At 38.6% G+C, this 20,178-nt stretch overlaps 2 protein-coding genes across 2 annotated transcripts in view; one reads left to right on the top strand and one right to left on the bottom strand.

Annotated features, from left to right (window-relative positions):
* Positions 1–20,178, bottom strand: part of ARHGEF37 (Rho guanine nucleotide exchange factor 37) — an 87,824-nt gene that overhangs the window by 54,761 nt on the left and 12,885 nt on the right. The window contains exons 2-3 of the mRNA XM_039352659.1: positions 19,848–19,962; positions 11,486–11,654 (exon numbers count right to left, since the gene is read on the bottom strand). The gene's annotated coding sequence lies outside the window, so the exon portion shown is untranslated. The remainder of the gene's footprint in view (positions 1–11,485; positions 11,655–19,847; positions 19,963–20,178) is intronic.
* On the top strand, positions 16,836–20,018 carry LOC120311461 (toll-like receptor 13). Its single transcript, XM_039350991.1, has one exon. It carries the CDS (start codon positions 17,115–17,117, stop codon positions 20,016–20,018), a length of 2,904 nt encoding a protein of 967 aa, XP_039206925.1. The 5' UTR covers positions 16,836–17,114.

The following is a 20,178-nucleotide window of genomic DNA, read 5'->3' as shown; positions in this document are numbered from 1 at the left end:
GCCTGCAATTTCTTGAGATGTGCCATTTCCTTAATTATAGAAAATGGCACAACTAGAAGGATGGGGGGGGGGGTAATGCAAGGTACAGAGAAGTGCTGCCATGCTGGTCACTGTAATTAGGAATGCCAGCATTAAAGCATTAGGAGAGTAAAATGTCATTCTTTGCTAGCAACAAAGTAGGAGAAAATCAGTGTAAAAATAAGAGACTGTAGTAACACTGCTCAAAAAATTCCCTGTGATGACAATACAAAGAAGACAGGATCAATAAACAGGGTCTTATGGGGGGGGGGGGGAGGTAAAATGAACACAACCTTACTTTTCTATGATGGACTGCAGGTATCGTGGAATAGAACTGGATAAGGAAGAAAGTGATATCTAAATAATAAGAAACCCATTCTATAAATCAGTAGTTAAATCTGAATGTGGAATCCAGTTAATCTGTATTACAGAGAATGGCCTTTGTTTCCTGAGATATCAAAGACTCTCAAAGTGATTTTAAAAAAAAATGCATTGCATTATTGTCTCTGGATCAGAAAATGCATTTTGCAAGAGAAAGCGGGGAGATAATGTTTTAGGACAATCCATATTTAGGAATCCTATCCTTATTGAGATTATTATCATTAAATAATAATCAAAAATAGTATTAAGATTAAAAATAAAAAGGTGAGATGGTGACACAAGAGGCTGCACATATGTAAGCTCCACATCTGATAATTTAAAATTTTATACTATAAATATTGGATAGGAACTTTTTTTATTTGAAGTTCACAGAATCAATATCAGCTATGGTTTGACTGCAATAAGCTAAGTTTGCTGCAGAAATGTGGTATGCCAATAATAAAAAAATGTAAATTAAAGGTGGAATTCATGCATTTTTAACTCACAACATTTATTTAGTTCTCCCAACTACAATACAGACAGTTAGTAAAGAGTATTTACTGCAAAAAGGTAGAAGAAAGTTTGAAAACACAATACATATAAGTAGGAGAGCTGTTTTATCATTATTATTTAAATACCTAAAATAGCCCCACAAGAGATAGCTATTGTGAACTATGATTAGAGCTAGAGATTGATGTAATACAAGATTACAAAGAGGGTGGATGATGATATGATGATGATGATGATGATGATGGAGGAAGGGACCTTGGAGGTCATCTAGTCCAACCCCCTGCTCAGGCAGAAAATCCTATACCATTTCAGACAAATGGCTGTCCAATTTCTTCTTAAAAACTTCCAGTGTTAAGAGCATTCACAGCTTCTGGAGGCAGGTTGCTCCACTGATTAATTGTTCTAACTGTCAGGAAGTTTCTCCTTAGTTCTAGATTGCTTCTCTTCTTGATTAGTTTCCCTCAATTACTTCTTGTCCTGCCTTCAGGCACTTTGGCGAATAGCTTGACTCCCTCTTCTTTGTGGCAGCCCCTGAGATATTGGAACACTATCATATCATCCCTCATCCTTCTCTTCATTAAATTAGACCAGGGATCAGCAACTCACAGCTCCAGAGCCACATGCGGCTCTTTCATCCCTCTACTGCAGCTCCCAGTCCTCCGCCACTGTGTGCAGTCTCACAAACAAAAGAAGTGAGAATAAAAATGTTCAATCAATCAAAAAAAAAAATCTTGCGAAGTTGGAATTGATTGATTGAACTTTTTTAGTCCCACTTCTTTTGTTTGCACATGGCAGCAGAGGAAGTGACGGAGGACCGCAGTGGAGCTGGAAAGAAGGTGCCACGTGGGCCTGATCGGGGGCACGGGATTTTTGCCAAGCAACTTGTATGGAGCTGGGGAAATGGGCTGGGTGGGAGGGGCTACCAATGCCACTGCCATGGGGCTTGGCAGAGGCTCCCCAAGATCGGCCATGATTCCCTCCTCCCCAGTCAGCCAGCCACCATCGCCTGGCTTATTCCCCACCTGGCCAGCCGCCCTCACGCTCTTCTCCTTGTCGTCCTCCCCACTCAATCAGATGCCAGCAGCTTGGATGGGTCTGCTCCATCTGAGATGAAGAAAACAAAGGTGCAGCAGTGGGATTGTTCTCAGACATTAAGAGCCAGGTGCGCTGCTCGCTCGTGTGTGCCTGACTTATTGAGAGCAATCCCACTGCTGCGCCTCCGCTTTCTTTAACTCGGATGGAGCAGAGGCACCCAAGCCACTGGTGGCTGTTTGAGTGTCGAGGACAAGCTTTGCTGCCACTCTGGGCCACACCTGGGCTACACCCTGCTGCTGCCTCCCAAATTCCATCTTCACCACTGGAGGAAGTTGCGATGAAGCGCTCTGTCCTGGGGGGAAGCAGCAGCAGCAGTGGAGCGCTCCATCATGGCTATGGGGGAAGCAGTGGTGGCAGGATACTTCATGCGCGGGGAAAGCAGCAGCAGCGGTGGAACACTCCATCGGGGGTGGGGGGAAGCAGTGGCTGGCGGCAGGTGCTTCATGCAGAGGGAAAGCAGCAGCAGTGGAGTGCTCTATCGGGGTGACGGAAGCAGTGACAGCAAGACGCTTCATGCGGGGGGGGAAGCAGCAGCAGCGGTGGAGTGCTCCATCGAGGGGGGGGGTGGAAGCAGGGGCACTCCGTGCCGGGGGAGTAAACAGCAGGGTTTTGTAGTTCCCAGTTTTTTATTTTCTCTGGGAAATGGGTCCAAATGGCTCTTTGAGTCTTTAAGGTTGCCGACCCCTGGACTAGACATACCCAATTCCAGCAACCAGTCCTTATATGTTTTAGCCTAAACTGGTCTATGTTGGGAGGTGAAAAGGCTGAGGATATAATTGACCTTCCAACTCTAGGCTAAAAAGACTGGTGAAAGAGAAACTTTGGGCCAATAACATGCTTGGGTATGATGTTTAAATTACTCAGTAGCATAGTAGAAAATAATACCCAAGTTTATTTGGAAGAAAATAACATCCTTCTAACAGAAAGAAAGGAAATTAAAGAAAAGCAAAGTTATAAAAGATCAACTTTTGATTAATAGTTATTGAAAAAAGCCAAAAGAACAATTTACATATGGTCAGAATTGATTATAAAAAGGCATTTGATTCTTTACTCCATAGCTGGATTATCAAGTGCTGGAAACACATGGTGTCAGTACAAACATTGGTATATTTATAGCAAAAATCAGTGGAATACATAATTGGTGACTGGAAAAGAAAAATATGGGCATGTCAAATTAGGAGAGGCACCTTGCAAGTTAGCTTATTATTTGTCATTGCCATGATCCTACTTTCAGCACTTTGGAAGAAAACAAATCTCAGCTATCAAACTGCAAAAAATGCTAACAAAATGCCACATTTCTTTTATATTGATGATCTGATGAGCTTTATGGAAAATTAGAAATTGAAATCCAGTCACTAAAAAGTACTGTATCAATTTTTAGCACAGATATAGCAATGGAATTTGGCCTAGGGAAGTATGACGCAGTAGCAATAAAGTGGAATAAAATCGCAAACAGCAATGGAATTGAAATGCTGAATAGCCAAACCATCAGAAGCCGTCAGGATGAAGCCTACAAATATCTGGGCATTTTACAGTTGGATGACATCAAATATGAATAAGTTAAAAATGTGATTAGTAAGGAGTACATCCAAAGAGTAAGAAAACTGAATTGTGGTAAACAGCATCAAAGCTGTCAATGCCTGGACGGTACAATACAGCACACTGTGATGCAATATGCTGCTGGAACTATTAGCTGGATACAAATTTAACTGTGGCAAAAGAAAGCAAAGATAGCACTAATAAGTAATAGGCACCTTGGTTGCAACCCCAAATCACCGGAGCACCATCTGAACACCATCTGCATTGACAAAATCACGATCAGTCAACTGCAAAAGGTAGCTCTCTTTGGAACAGCTTAAATCAGGCACGCTGGCTGAGGAATTCTGGGAGTTGAAGTCCACAAGTCATAAAAGGGCCAAGTTTGAAGACCCCTGGCTTATATCTTGCCTTGTTACATCTTGAGTCTCTGGCTTATTTCTTCTTGCTCCTTCCTAGGTTCCAGGTTACAGTGATGTAATAATCTTAGAAGGTAAACTAGCAGAAGGTTTTTCAGTGTAAGAAAGCTATAGAAAAGTTGCCATTCAACTCTAGACATAACAACTACCTGACCTACTTGAATTATTACTTCAGCTATATATACTTGGATCTTTCTGATACTTCTTTCTATTCTGCTGTTAGACATCACTTGCTACCATAGACAACATTTAAGATGCAATTGCATCAATACAGTCTTTGACATAGTGATAATTATCTATTAGATCTAGTAGACAGTTAAGAGTTGCAATTTAAAAAAATTTGCAAGAAATTTTGATATAAGGTTGGAAAGGCAACTTTCCACATAATCTAGATCAGGGGTCTTCAAACTTGACCTTTTATGACTTGTGGACTTCAACTCCCAGAATTCCTCAGCCAGGCATGCTGGCTGAGGAATTCTGGGAGTTGAAGTCCACAAGGGCCAAGTTTGAAGACCCCTGATCTAGATTTTAGTGAAAACTTTACTAGAAGATTTTTTCCCCATTATCTAATTATAATAACAACCACAATAACCTAAGGAACCTAATTACATTTTTGCATTTAATCAGCAATAAGATAGCATGGCTAACTAAAATAACCTGAAGCTGAGTTTAATGGAGAAGGAAACAAAGAAATATCAGTGGATCCAGCTATACAAAACAAATACATGTTTCCCCACTTCTTCCTTGAGTTGATGTAATTCTGGTTCCTTCCACTGTTTTACAGATTTCTAATTTTTACAAACTTCAGCCAAGTTTCAGCACCTGCTTAGTTGTGTTTTTAAGAACTGCTAAATAATGCAGGTGTTTTTTTTAACCATTCCTTCTTCCCCTTCTTGATGCAAAACATGCAGGTGTCTGCTATTGGGATTCTTCTCATTAGTGCTTTCAGATCTTCATATTATATTATTGTAAATTGCAGACACAAAGCAAAAATGCCTAGTTTGTGTCATGCTGTTTGAAGGAAATGGAAATGTTCTTCAACAACACAAATTTAAATTCAAAACATGCTCAACAGAAGACATTCCTTTTGAAGTTACTTCTTATTCTATGCAAAATGGAATGGATATCTTAGTTGAGGATCAACTTCAAAGGTTTATGCACCTTGTGTATTCAGTTTTACATATTCAAGTAGCATGGCAGGAGTTACCCAGATCTGCTATTTCCATTCTCTTCCAGACCTGCTATCTTCATTCTCGGTCATTTCCTTTTATCTTTTTATCATGTTTCTCTTTCCTACTCTATGTTTCTTTACACAGAGATTTTTTTATCTAATTTACATTCATTGTTATTTTGGAGAACTAATAGGAGACAGCTACTAAGTACAGTGATGAAAAAAATAGCGAGAAGTACTTTGTGATGTTATGACAGAAATTTTGCTTGCTTGTGCTTGTGGCCCAATATTGGATGCAAATATATAAATTGCTGTGCTTGCATTGTGATGTCACAATACACATCTCATCACTTGGTTTCTCTCTCCCATATCTATGGATGATGGGATACCAGATGTTCAACATCTGTACCTATATTTGAGAGCAAAAACTGTTAGATAAAAGGAGAGGTAGAAATGGGCTCTAGATCCAGTCAAGGTGTATAGCAATGCTGAAATCTACCATATGAATTTCCAAAATAACAGCAGTAAGGCATTATTCTGCTTTATTTCTTTGGTTAGGGTCATAAAAATAGAACTAGTAAGAAATAAAAACATCGAAGATTTGGAACAAGATATGCAATATTTCATACACTTTCTATGGCATTTCCATAAAATTTACTTATGGCATAACTTCAAAATGGTTATTCTTTACTAAATTCAATGTTCTGCAAAACAAATAGGAATTTCTCCCTGAGGTTTTTGCCTCTGAAAATTTGGAAGTTTACGTTCTTTGACTCCATAAATATGGGAAGAGCAACAATTATTCTATATATAATAGTATGCTGTCCTTGCACTGATGTTACTTGATCATGTAATCCCTCAAGCCTGTAAAATAATTAATGTGGGACATATGGAACAAGCTTAATTTTTCCCTAAACAACTCTAGTTATATAATTCTGTGAGCTGTAAACTAAACCAGGCAAGAATTATTAATTAAAATACTCTTACTCTAGTCTAAACCTGTATTGATTTGCTAGAAAAGCCTGTCAAAAATTAATGTAATTATTATTAATTTAAAACCGTTGGTACCGTCTTCTCCAAAGTAGTTCTGCCTATCCACTGCAGAGAAAAGATGGTCAGACATAAACCTGGACACTGTCCTTCTGTGTGAATGGCCCAAAGTTGTTGAATACTTTTTATCCTGAGGTTTGGGCAGAATATTCTGTATTAGGTTTTTTAGAAGACTATCAAAATGGCTTTGTTTGTATGAGCTTTGAGAATTGATTTTAGATTTGGGGACAGCTTATATTTTCTTTTGGTTTTATGGTAAAGCAGGGCTATCAATAATATCTCTCTTTTTTGATATATTTATACTAGGTGACATATTGCTGCTTGTCAGTGAAGTTTTCTTTAATGGGGATGTGGTTGCATAAATTGCCTAGAGTCTTGGGAACTGGGCAGTAAAGAAATGTATCATACACACTCTATAAAAAAGAGGTTCTATTAAGTCCAATATAAAAGATGTTCCTATCTATTACTGTAACTTACAATTTTTTGGAACTTCACTCTAGTGAATTGATTCACATTGCTAACAATGCTTCTTCTTTTCATATTTTATATTTATTTTTATGAAGAATGTATAAAAAACACTGCTGAAATGAACTTGAAACAAAAAAAATGCAAGTAGCTATAGGCATGATTTAATATTAAACTACCTATGTACAAACCAACAACCACACCTATGTATTATATATTTCTTAGTTAATGGAAAAGCTGACACTTGATGGGATTAATGCAATTATCAGAATTACTCATCATGCAGTTCATTTGTGTGTGTTTGTGTATATGAGACAGAGAGGGAGGGAGACAGACAGACAGACAGATACAGACTGTGGTTTATTAAAGCCAGGAAACCATTTATCTGTGTAGCCTAGAAAAAAAATAGATCAAAATGTATATATTTCCTACAAGATAGGAAATATAACTTTCCAATAAGGTGAATTATTAGCATAACTTTCCAATAAGGTGAATTATTATTTTTTATTCAAACAATGAAAATAGAAACAAATCCCGGGTACATTCACTATCCTATGTCTTACAAATAATTGTTTAGCAATTTCCCATAAAAAAACCTAGCATATTCAAACTGGTCTATTTATTTACATTGTATTGGTTTGCATATAAATAAAAATAGCTTGTGTAAGTTATTCTGGTTTTCTATTGCTATACAGGTAGTCCTTGATTAATGGCCATTCATTCAACGAATGTTCCAAGTTATTGCAGTGCTGAAAGAATGATACCTACACATGTGCCATCACATTCCCAATACCAGAAGGTCTCAAATTGTAAATTTGGGGCACAGAAGCAAAACTGAAAGAGGAAGTTCCTTATCCCTTCTCAGTGTGGACATGGGAGACTTTGCTGACTGCTGAGACTAGACTAGGCTCCGCATAGTATCTAAATACCAGAAATCTTTTTCAACAGCCTTTGCACTCTTCACAACAGCACCTGGAAAAATCCCAGCCTGCTCCTAAGCATTGCCTAAAGTGATCCATTGAAGACCAGGGTATTCACCTTCTCCCTTTTCCAACAATCACTCTTCCTGGAGCCTTTTATGCTAGATTCTGGTGCATCCAGTCCTAGAAGATGCAACATCTCTTCTCTTCCATCTCTCAGAAGAGAATGATCCCTTTTGAATGTCAGATTTCACCTAGAGGCAGGACTATTAGCAATTAGAAAAACTCACAAGAATCTTAAGAACTCCTGGTAAGTAATTCCTTACTGAAGAAAACTTAGGAAGCCATAATACAGTTAATGCTGTATTTCAGAAGCAAGCCCTTTGTACAGAAACAATATTTAAACTTTTATGCCTCTTTCTTAGTCCTGCACTATGGAAAGATCCCTCACTCCTTCCTTTGTGCAAAAGGGCCATTCTGCATCTGTTCCTTATTTAGTAATGACCAGTTGTTTTTTTTTCACAGACCCTTTCACAGATAGGATCCTATGAGTTTGGGTTTCTTAGGGCAGACTTGCAGCATGCTCAACTTCAGGGATTCAGGGTGACCTTCCCCACTGGAAGAAGCCTTGTGAGGCAAGGAAGGTGAGACAGACAAGAGTGTCTTGGCCCTGCCTGGGGTGTGTCAAATATGTGGTTACTATGAGCTACAAAAGTTACAGAAGGAGAGCCCAGGTGCCAGGTATGACTTCTGGAAATGATCCAGTTGTGCATATGCGAAACAGATTCTGAACAAAGTATAATAAGGTGTGTGTGGGGGGGAAATCACATAAACTCGTTAATTATTTCAAGGGATCGTGATACCACAAAGATTGAGAAACCCTGCTCTAGATTACATCTGATTTAGAAGAAAACGTTGATGTGTTTCATAGATTTTTTTTATTTGCATTAGCCAATGCAGCATTTGGTTATGGCCTCTTTTCTCTGTTCACATCCATCAGCACTGAAAGGGATGTAGTTGGTTTTGAGCATAATACACCTTTGCTTTTTATGAAAACAAAGGGCACTAGCAATACCACTTAGACTTATATACCGCTTCACAGTGCTTTACAGCCCTCTTTAAGTGGTTCACAGAATCAGCCTATGGCCCCAACAATGTGGGTCCTCATTTTATCGACCTCAGAAGGATAGAAGGCTTAATGAAACATTCCTCCCTGCCTCAGACACAACAACAATAATTTCCACAAGCAATACTTACAAAGGGTAGGCTGCAAATGCAGGAGTTAAAAGAACTCTTTTCTAATGCAAGGTATAAAAAGCTCATATATAAAATAAAGCTTTAAAGTTACCCAAAAGCAAGAGACAGAACAAAAGTAGGCAGAGAACTGATTTTAGAGATACTAGTAAACCTTTGCCAGACCAGCTGGATATGGTTCAGTCTAATAAATATGGGTTCTTTTCTTATCCGTTGTAGAATGTTAGATATCTGAAACCCTAACAGTTATTTCATAAAGTTGGAACTTCTACTGCAGATTATATTTATATATTAAAATAGTTAGAACAATTAATTAGTGGAACAACTTGCTTCCAGAAATTGTGAATGCTTGAACACTGGAAGTTTTTAAGAAGAGATTGGGCAACCATTTCTCTGAAATTGTATAGGGTTTCCTGCCTGGATTAAAAGACCTCCAAGGTCCCTTCCAACTCTTCCATTCCTTTCCATTCCATTCCATTCCATTCTATATATATAAAATCAATTACCATTCAAATCATATACTGTTGTATTTTTCTCACCTGGTCAGTGCATAAATTATGACAGAGCTTGAAAGTCAAAATGGGCTAAGTTAATGCACTTAACAATGGTGTGATAATAAATGTGACCACATACAGATAGTCTTCAACTTATGATTGTAATGCAGCCCAGAATTTCCATCATAAGTTATGGAAGTCGTAAGTCGAGACAACCACATGACCAGACTCAATTTTATGATTTTGTTGCAGCAGTTCTTCAGTGAACGCTAGGATCATTAAGCGAACACAGCAGTCATTAAGTAGAACACAACTTAATGTGTTAAGCAAGTCAATGTATTCCTATGGGTTGTTGGGTTTTTTTGCTGGAAACTGGTAAAAACATCACAAATTGCAGTCATGTGACTACGAAAACCACAATCTGCCATAAAAAATGATCCGATAGCTGAAATGCAATCATGTGACCACTGAGAATAAGGTCAGAACTCTGGAACCAGGAGGTCCATTGTAACTTTGATAAATTGTTAAGAGACAGGTTATTAAGTGAGGATGAGCAGTGCTCCTCCCAGAAGGAAATAATCCATTGTTGAATAATTACTAGATAATAATGCAAAATTTTAGAGCTGCTTTTGACATTCTGATCATGGGGGGAGGTCAAATCTGGAAAATCTGCAAGATGAACCAAAAAATGGCCAGATTCATGAGTAGATAGCTGATTCCAAGAACGTGCATTGGAATGATTTTATTGTGATTGATCATTCTTCTTCTGGATGAGGAAGAATAATAAAAGGTATAATATATTCTGGGTTTTCAATGCAAGCTAGGACATTTAGAAAATCTTACTCATTGGAAGGGCTATCCTGAGGTGTATCTAAAATTTTCACATCCCCTTGAACTTCTACCAATACTGACAAGACAGTCCCCAGTGCCTCTTTGCTTCTTTCCATGTTGGACCCTCCAGTGGCAGTTGCCATGCAACAAAAGGGAAGGAACAATTTCCAAGTCTATCTAGCTCTTCCCTTTAACACTTGTCCATTAACCTTGGCAAGATGCTGGGTCATCTGCAACTGAAGGAGGGGAGTAATTCTGATGGGGGAGGTGGATGTGAAGGAAAGTAGATTAGGCCTTGAGAAAGAATGAGTGGACCATTAAGGGGAGGGAGATGCAGAAAAGATTATTAATTCATAAGAAAGAGGAAAGCAAAAGAAAGAAACACAAAATAAGCCCACCTTGATTTAGCTCTGTGTAAAGTGGAACAGACAATAATTCTGACGTTTTTAAGATTCTGTTATTCTACCCTACAGCAATAAAGAACATTCTAAGACAATGGTTCTCAACCTTTATTTCATCACGGACCCCCCCCTTTAAATTCCTTTTGTGGCCACAGACCATGGCAATGGAACCCCAAGATTTAACTCAAAATTTAAATCATAACATTTTTTCAAGCTTTCCCCTGTGATGACATTGCACTCCCCCAGGGGTCCACAGATCACAGGTTGAGAACCACTGTTCTAAGATACACAACTATGCCTGTTTCTTGATCTTGCTTCCTTCAAGGGCTGATAAAGACAGTTTTTTTGAAAGAGATGTTTTAACAGTCCTTGAACACAATAAACTTAGATGTTGTGGCATCTAGGAGTGAATCTCCAAGTAATCTATTAAAACCATTAAACACACACTCATATATATTATTTATAGGATGTTGCCAATGGCAGAAAGTCTACATACTTCTCCTTCAACCATGTCAGTTTTGTCAATGTTCTTGTTTAGACAATATTTGAGAAGCTGTACAAGTGTTTCATGATACCCTCTAGTGCTCAAACAAGTAAATTCTCTACCATTGTTCTAATTTCTTAGTTTCAGCACTGAAAAATATACCTGCACTTGTAAAAATATACAAAGCAGTACGTTGTCCCTTTTTTACCAAAAGAAAAATCTCTCCCAGCCATTCCATTTGCATGGTAAACTTTGGATATATGGAATGAACTCTTCTGGAATAATTCCACAACATAAATTAAGATTGGGGCGAGGATCAACTATGACAATATTATTTTCTAAAATTCAGATTAATCATCCCCATTCTCAGTTTAGGCCAGTGATTTCATACAGCCTTCATTTGTTACTAATACATGTCACAAATTTGAAGTATTTATGGCCAAAGATTTGAAAACACAAGTATAAGCAGAGGCTTACCGTAATGTGTGTCTTTTTTCTGGTATCTTTAGGAAATCCAAGTATATCTTGATGGTATGTTGGCTTGCTAACCATAAGGATTTTGTATCAGATTTGCTAAAGAGGCCAGGCTCCTGAGCTGCTCACAATATGTAGTCTCATCTCTGTTTGTCTTGATTGGTTAAAATGCCTGGAATGGAAAGATTGCAGTGTAAACATTATGAAGAAAGAAAGAAACGTTGCTGGGCCTGTTTGATTACAAGTTCTACAGCAACCTTCCATGTAGCACGCCACATAGAAATTATTGGTTCTTATTGAGAAATGTGCTCATTTTGTTTCTTGTACAAACTAGTTTACTTTGGCTGCAGAGCGACAGTATATATGTTTACCTTGAAGTAGCACTTCTGACATTTGGAAGATTGCGTCACATAAGATTAAAAGCATCCCGGCAACAAACTATAATACAAAAATTTTAGATTACTTAATTTAGGGGGGAATATTACAGCACAATGTATTTAGATACAGCCAAAATATGTGAGTCATATTGTGCAAATTCACCTTGATAAAGAAATTAATTGAATCCTTATTAGTAAGCAATCGTCAATCGTCAATTTCTAATTCCAATACATTCATGCATATCTACAGCTTGTTTTTTTGTTTTAATAAAAACAAAAATAACAAAAAAAAATAATAGAAAATGGGTTTATAACCCAATTGCACAGATTAAAAACTTCTAAGATAGCAAATCCTAAATAGCTGAAATGAAACCTCCCTGAGTTGACATGATATTGCCTGCATCTGTCCTGAATCCAACCTGGAAGACAATGGTGAGCATTTTGCAATTTCCACTGGATTCAGTGCATTGGAAATTATCATCACTCTCAGCCTTGGCTAATTTTGTGCCAACATTTTGGGATCTATCTCCATAGCCTGTTATATCACAGAACTGTGCATCATCTTTGCTCTACTCATTATCCACTCTTTTCTGCTTTTGCAGGCAACTCAGAATGATTTCAATTGGTAGATTAAATAATGGAAAGGACAGAAATTTTGACTTACTGTTTGAAATGGCTGCTTAGAACAGGGCTTTTCAACCAATGGTACAGGTACCACCTGTGGTACACTGGCACCTGGCAGGTGATATGCGAGCACCCTAGAAAAGTGGTAGTGGGGGAAGGGAATGAGCTGAACCGGTGGCAGCACTGCAGAAGCCTGAATGAGAGATGGCTGGAGCTGCAGGGCTGTCAGAGCTCAGTGGAAGCACCAGAGCCAGGCTCCAGCTGGAGCTCAGCACTGATCCTGGCATTTCTGCTGAGCCCAGAAAAAGTATTGAGCCCAGAAGAAACTCCGATCAGCTGGAATGTTGCAGCATCTCCAGGGTCTTGTGATTTACATTCAGATGCTTGGCAACTGATTCATATTTATGACGGTCACAGTGTCCCAGGGTCATGTGAAGTGACCAAAATCTGCTGCAATACCCAGAAGATGGGGGGAATAAAAACCAAACACCCCCCACCCCACTCCCACTGCCAATCCTCAACAGAAATGCTCACAACAGTGAAAACCTCGGACTGGAGGAAGAATGCCGCCGAGCAGGCCGGCAGGTGTCTTGCTTGGCTGTGGCTTGGGGAGGAACTTTTTTTCAGTGCTATTGTAACTTTGAACAGTCACTAAGCAAACTGTTGTAAGTCGAGGACTACCTGTACTTTATCACTTTTTTCCTTTTAGGGGGGGGTGTCATCAAGTTTTTGACACCTTGCTAGGCGACTGGTGGTACTCGGATATTGCCATATCCTAAAAGTGGTACAATGGGTGAAAAGGTTGAAAAGCCCTGGCTTAGAATATACATTTTACACAAGAGTTAGAGTCACCATGGGCTTATCAGAGGAGGAAGAAAAGGCCTAAATAAATGGATAAACAGATAAAAACAGGACTGATTGGTCCATCCATCCATCCATCCATTCATCCAAAGCATCACTACTCTTAGATTCCATTCATGTGTTTTAACATCTACAAAAATGTTGCTGGTTAGCAATATGGCCACCACATTATTGCCATAGGGTGGGGCAAGCTTCCCCAAGCTGGCACTTTCAGATACATTGCATCTGCAGCTTCAAGAATTCCTTACCCTTGTGGGCAATTGGCAGTCTATATGTCTCATTATTATTGAGAAATCACTGTTTTTCCCCCTTTATTCTGCCTCATTTCCTGTTGCCTTGCAAAACAGAAACATATGAACCACAAAGACAAAAGTTTCCAACTACTTATATACAGTACTTATATTCTTTACACAGAGAAGTTTCCATGATGTCTTCTTGTCCTGACAAACTCTTTCTGACAGAGCAGGAGGAAATATGTTCACATTCTTCTTGTTTCTCCCAATTTTTCAATGATTTTCTCTGTACCAATCCTGCTAGAATCTTGATGCTAAACAAGGAGTGTTCTGTATCTGTCAGAACTAAGATTTAGGGTATCGCTGGTTCTTTTACCAGAATGGTTTTTTTTTCAAAATACTTCCTTTTGTTGGAATGTTGACCTTAAATGCTTTAATAGGATTTGAGGAGTCTGCCCCCTAATAAAAATGCCTTTTAACAGTTTACAATATAAAATAAAAGCATATAATAAATATTCAAAAAAAGTAACAATATCCCTGAGAGAGGGATATTCCATAAGGGGGAGTGGAGGGAAAATTGAGTCTCCAGGTTCCCATTCCCATATCAAACAAATGTAGCAGACTTTGAGCTTCCCCATCTGAGATCAGAATTGTTCCAGATGGAAAAGGCAGTCCTGAACATACTTTGGAGCCCAGCCATGCATGATCATGATGACTGCCACTCACTCCACTTTGGGCAGCTTACAAAATCCCAATGTAGTACATGCAGTTAAAAATGTACAATACAGTCTACAACAGCAATAACAGGTCTCCCAAAAATATATTAACTCCAGGCCTAGGGCTAAAGTCCAACCTTAAGGGCTTTCCAGAACCCCAAGGAGAGTAGGCACCATCCATTTGGAGATAATGTTTCAAATGCCAATGACTGTGACAGAGAAGACATGCTTCCTCAGATTTAATAGTGGAGACTCGGAGTGCCTGGAGTCATGTACTCTACCAGAGCATTCTAGATGGATAAAACAATTGGAGATAGGCTGTCCCTCAGATAGGACCTATGTCATAAAGAGCTTTATGGGTAACAACCAACAACTTGAATTGCACTTAGCTGCCAACCAATGCAGTTTGCATAGCAGCAGTGACATATGGGCATACTGAAAACTGATGCAGCATTTTAAACCAGCTGCAGCTTCTGGGTGGTCTTCAAAAGCAGCCCCATGTACATTGCAATAATCCAGTTGTGAAGTGATGAGGACATGAATAAATATCTGAAGGATTTTCCAATTCAGGAAAAGGTGAAGGGGTGCACAAGATGAACCTGTGCAAAGATCCTCCTGGCCACGGTTGTCACTTGCTCTTTGAGCAGTAGCTGAAAGTGCAGAAGTAACCAGTGTCTCCCACTCCCAATTCCACAGCCAGTCAGAAGGATACTGTGGACAATGCTATCGAAAGCCATTGAGAGATCAAGAAGCACAAGCATTGAGCTACTGCATTATCCCAGCTCCACCAAACATTATCAATAAGAGCAATAAATGCTGTCTCCATACTATATCCCAGTCCGAAACATGACTGAAACATGTGCAAGTGTAGAGCTTAAATCAATCCCAGCACTTTGAAATGTGCCTAGAAACATATCAGAACCAGTAGAGCATCTGAGAAGTTGGTGTTATAAGCCTGTAGTGATTGTACCAAATGTACAGTATTTTCTAGGTAGTTTTTTTCAAAGGCTGGCTATAGTGCATGGCTATAGTCTAATCTTGTAATAATTATGACATGTGTTACCATTGCTAGGTCTTCTTGTTCCAGACAAGACCATTAACTGGTGCACCAACTAAAGTTGGGTGAAGGTTCTATTAGATGTAGTCTCCGTAGAAGCCAACAGTATCAGCGAGTTCAAGAGAAACCTGTATTTGTGGAATTCTTCTTCAAGGGAGGTGGCATCCCATTTAGCATTAAAAACACAACAGAAAGTCAGGTGTTTATGGACAAACAGTAATTCTATCTTGCCAGTCTATTGTTTTAATCCATCCAGGCTTGCCCAGCCTCCATATATTAAGTCAAGGTCTCTATGGCAGAGATATCTTACATAACTAATAACAACTTGTCAAAATAGAATCTTCCCATACAGTGCAGAAACATCTAGTGAGAGCCTGTTGAACCACACTCCCTTGTGAAGGACATTAGTTGAGAATCAGGTGACAGTGGTGCCCTTCAATCAATAGGACATATTTTTTCCCAGAAGAATGAGTGGTTTCAATCCTCATTGCATTCCAGAAGCAAGTTAAATTAGTATTCTTCTATTAGGCTTTCAGCTTCTAGCTATATCTGAGTGGCCATCACAGACAGTTTCTTATTTCTATTGACTGCTCTAATTGTATAGTGGAACTGTTGCTGCCATCCTGAGTTCATATAGATCAGGCAGCTTTTAAATACTGTTAGTAAATAAATGGTGATGCCTGAATCTGAAATGACCTCTCCTAGTTATTACATATGATTGTTAAAAAACAGACTCTGTACTTTGCAGTAGCATCCATTACACTCGCCTGTCTTCTCTCCACCAATTGGAACCATCTACTTAGAAAGGAGATTATTCCTCATCCTTAATGCTAGGAGGCAGTAAGTAGATAATATAGAATGGCACTGTGAAGTTAAATAAGACCAAAGAGTTTTCCACCCCTCCCATCAAGATCCCTAAATCAGTGAGGTCTGAACCCTGACTGAAAGGGCTTCAGATAACCTGCTTCTATTAGGGCACTAGTTAGAATGGCACTTGATCATCTTTTCAAGAACCTTTCCCAAGACTGAAGGCTGGAAGGTCTATCAGCTTTATAATTAGGGAAAGGAAGGAAGGAAGGAAGGAAGGAAGGAAGGAAGGAAGGAAGGAAGGAAGGAAGGAAGGAAGGAAGGAAGGAAGGAAGGAAGGAAGGAAGGAAGGGAAAGGGACGGGGAGGGAAGGAGGAGGGAGGGAGGGGAAGGGAAGGAAGAGGAGAAGGAAGGAAGGAAGGAAGGAAGGAAGGAAGGAAGGAAGGAAGGAAGGAAGGAAGGAAGGAAGGAAGGAAGGAAGGAAGGAAGGAAGACTTTTCTACAGATAGTTACATTGAATCTGCAGTCAAACCCATTTTAAGTATCTGTATCAGGGGTCTTCAAACTTGGCCCTTTTATGACTTGTGGATTTCAACTCCCAGAATTCCTCAGCCAGGCATGCTGACTGAGGAATTCTTGGAGTTGAAGTCCACAAGTCATAAAAGGCCAAGTCTGAAGACTCCTGATCTATATACTTGTTAAACCAAACCCAGAACATAAATTAAATTGCAAATTCATCTTCACCAGTTTTGCTTCCTTTTTTTCTAATGAACACAAGGAAGGCAAAGTAAGAAAATGTCACACTAAAAAAAAAAAGTTTACATTTTATTTTTGATGTTCCTCATTCAGAACATTCCTCTTGTTACACCATCAACTGGATTATATACAGATATTTCACAGCAGTAACAACCCTTTCATATTCTGAACTCTCACAGAGCTGTAAAAACTGTTTAGAGAATGTTTTTTCAGACACTTCTATCAATGTGGCTTTTTGTGCTTAATCAAGATCAAACAGTAACTTCTTACACATTTAACAAGTGTGAGGTCCATAACGCCTTTGGGAACAAAACAAAAGTTCTGTGCTACAATCAGAAACTGTTAGAAATCCCAACCTATCTACCAACTAAACTTGTGTTTTTGGATTTATCTCAGAACAGTATATCAAGTCTGGGAAAGAATGACTTCAAGAACTTCAGCCGTTTGCAATCTCTCAACATTTCCCAGAATAATATAAGTAAAATTGAGGATGGTACTTTTATTCATACAAGCCACTTGGAGTTTTTGAACCTAAGTGCAAATCAGCTGCAGCTTCTCTCCAGTTTTATGTTTGACGGGCTCATGAATCTTACCACCTTACTGCTTTCCAGCAATAAAATATACAGGATCAATCCTTCTGCCTTTGCCAACTTGGAGAATTTAAAGGTAATTGATTTATCTTCAAACAAATTGTATACCCTGAGTGCTATGCATGCTGTCTTAAATATGGGATCTTTAAGAGAGTTGCACATCAAAGACAATGGCTTGCAGAACTTAACAACTGAAGAAATTATTAGTGTTCCTCCATTTCTTGAGCTGGATGTATCCTACAATCCTATTTCCCTCATTAATATTACAACGCCAGTTTTACACAGACTTTTTTCACTTGATTTATCTTTTGTCATTGCCAATGACTCTGTTTTATGGGAAATAGAAGACTCTTGCTTTCTAAAAGGCTTAAAGGCTTTATACTTAGGAGGGATAGCAATGAAGCCATCTGAAATATCAAAAGTGATCCAAATGCTGAATTGTTCTCAGTTAGAGATTATCTACCTAAACCAGTTAAATATAACCGAATCAGATAACCTTATAGAAAAGGTATGCCAATGGCACCAGCAAGTGCAAAGTCTTAACTTTCAAGGCAATAAGTTCACAAGCATTAAGGCAGGGGCTTTTGAAAATTGCACAAATTTAAAGTTTTTGAATATGTCATTTAATAAGTTGGAAAGCCTACCAATGGCATCTTTTCTATCACTGAATTTGTTACATTCCAGTTTTTGGACAAACAACATATCCACCCCTGAACCAATTATTACTCCTAATGTATCATTATTAGAAAGCCTAGATCTTAGCTTTAATGAAATCAAAAAAATTACTTCTGATGACTTCAGATATTTAAAGAATTTGAAGATCTTCTGCATCAATGGAAACCAGATTGATTTTGTCTCTTCACATAACTTTGATAATCTAAGCAATTTGCAAGAACTAAATCTAGGGCAAAATTCTTTAAAAGCAATCACACAACCTTTCTCAGGAAGCCTAAATAAACTGGAAGTGTTGGTGCTCAGGCAAAATGATTTGGAAACCATAGAGAAGGGCATTTTTAAGCATCTTTCTTCTCTTCAGCTTCTTAATCTGGCAGACAATAAGATTGACACAATAGTACCAGGAGCCTTTGAAGGTCTGAGCAATCTACAGATTCTTATTCTTGGATATAACAGGATTGGTAAAAAACCTTTTCGGGGAGACTTTTTTCAAGGTGCAAGCTCTTTAGCAGATCTTGACCTTTTTAATAATCGTATCAGCTATGAATCCTCAAAAATGCTTGCCAATCCACCCTTTAAACTTTTGAGGTCTTTAAAGAAACTAAAGATAAACAGCCAGGGTGGTAATGGACTTAAGTATTTTCCAGTGAATTTTTTAGACGGTTTGGAATCCATTGTACAGCTCCATGCAGGCAATTTAGCCATTTCTTTTTTAGAGCAAGAGACATTTAACTTTACTCCTACTCTTCAAGAGCTTGATTTGAGCAACAATAAACTTAGTTCACTAAGCAATACTTTATTCCAGCCTATATCAAAGCTGAAAGAATTGCACCTGAATAGAAATAAGCTGACATCTCTCAATTTTTTTCTCAATGCCAATCTTTCAAGACTGACTCTCTTCAGAGCTACTGAAAATTTTCTAGATGTTATCACTGAAGAGCAATTAAGCACTTTACCTTCCCTTCTTTTCCTAGATCTCAGGCAAAATATTTTCACTTGTACTTGTAGCAACCAAATGTTTCTCCAGTGGTCATTACAGAATCCTAAAACTCAGGTGCTCCATTTCTATGAGTATATTTGCACTTTCCCTCAAGCATATAAGGGAAAACTACTGTGGACTTTTAACACATCTTCTTGCTTTGTTGATCATGAATTGATCCTGTTTATTGCAAACACAACAGCAGTTCTTTCACTTATGCTTGTCTGCTTCTTTTATCAATGGAAATTGCACATGGTCTATATGTTCCATCTATTGCTTGCTTATTATATTGAGAAGAAACAAAAAAGGAAGAGGCAAGGTACGGGATACGATTATGATGCATTTCTTTCCTTCAACATCCATGATGAAAAGTGGGTAGTGGATGACCTACTTCCAGTTCTGGAAAACCAATATTGTTGGAAAGTTTGCTTGCATCAACGGGATTTTGAGCCAGGACGGCCCATCCTTGAAAACATTGTAGATAATATCTACGCCAGCAGGAAGACTATTTGTATAATAAGTCGCCATTATCTGGAAAGCGAGTGGTGCTCCAAGGAGATACAAGTAGCAAGCTTTCGCATCTTTGATGACCGTAAGGATGTCCTGGTTCTTATCTTCCTGGAAGACATTCCTGCTGAATACCTTTCCCCCTATCACAGAATGAGAAAATTGCTAAAGACAAAAACTTACCTCAAATGGCCAGAAGATAAGCGGGAAATTCCATTGTTTTGGCACAAGCTCAATATGGCTATGAAGACAGGAGATGGAAAAGAGGATGAAAATCCTCTTTTGGCTGGATTTGTTCCTGATGAAATTCCAGAAAGACCCATTACTCAAAAAGAACAGTTACAGTATGCTTAATCAACACATCTCTTTACAAATGATCATTATAGGTAGTCCTCAGCTTATTACCACAATTGAGCCTAAAATTTCTGATACTAAGCAAAACATTTGTTAAGTAAATTTTGTCCATTTTACGACCCTTCTTGTCACCGTTACTAAGTGAATCATTGCAGTGGTT

Source organism: Crotalus tigris, unplaced genomic scaffold (genome assembly GCF_016545835.1).
Source record: "Crotalus tigris isolate CLP2741 ecotype Arizona unplaced genomic scaffold, ASM1654583v1 scf7180000017568.12009008, whole genome shotgun sequence".
NCBI classification, from domain to species: Eukaryota; Metazoa; Chordata; class Lepidosauria; order Squamata; family Viperidae; genus Crotalus; species Crotalus tigris.
The sequence above is the reverse complement of the archived record's forward strand: the minus strand, read 5'-3'. Positions and strand labels throughout refer to the sequence as shown.

Bases quoted from the DNA above. Each gene is read 5' to 3' on its own strand.
- LOC120311461 (XM_039350991.1), top strand. From the start codon at position 17,115: ATGTTTTTTCAGACACTTCTATCAATGTGGCTTTTTGTGCTTAATCAA.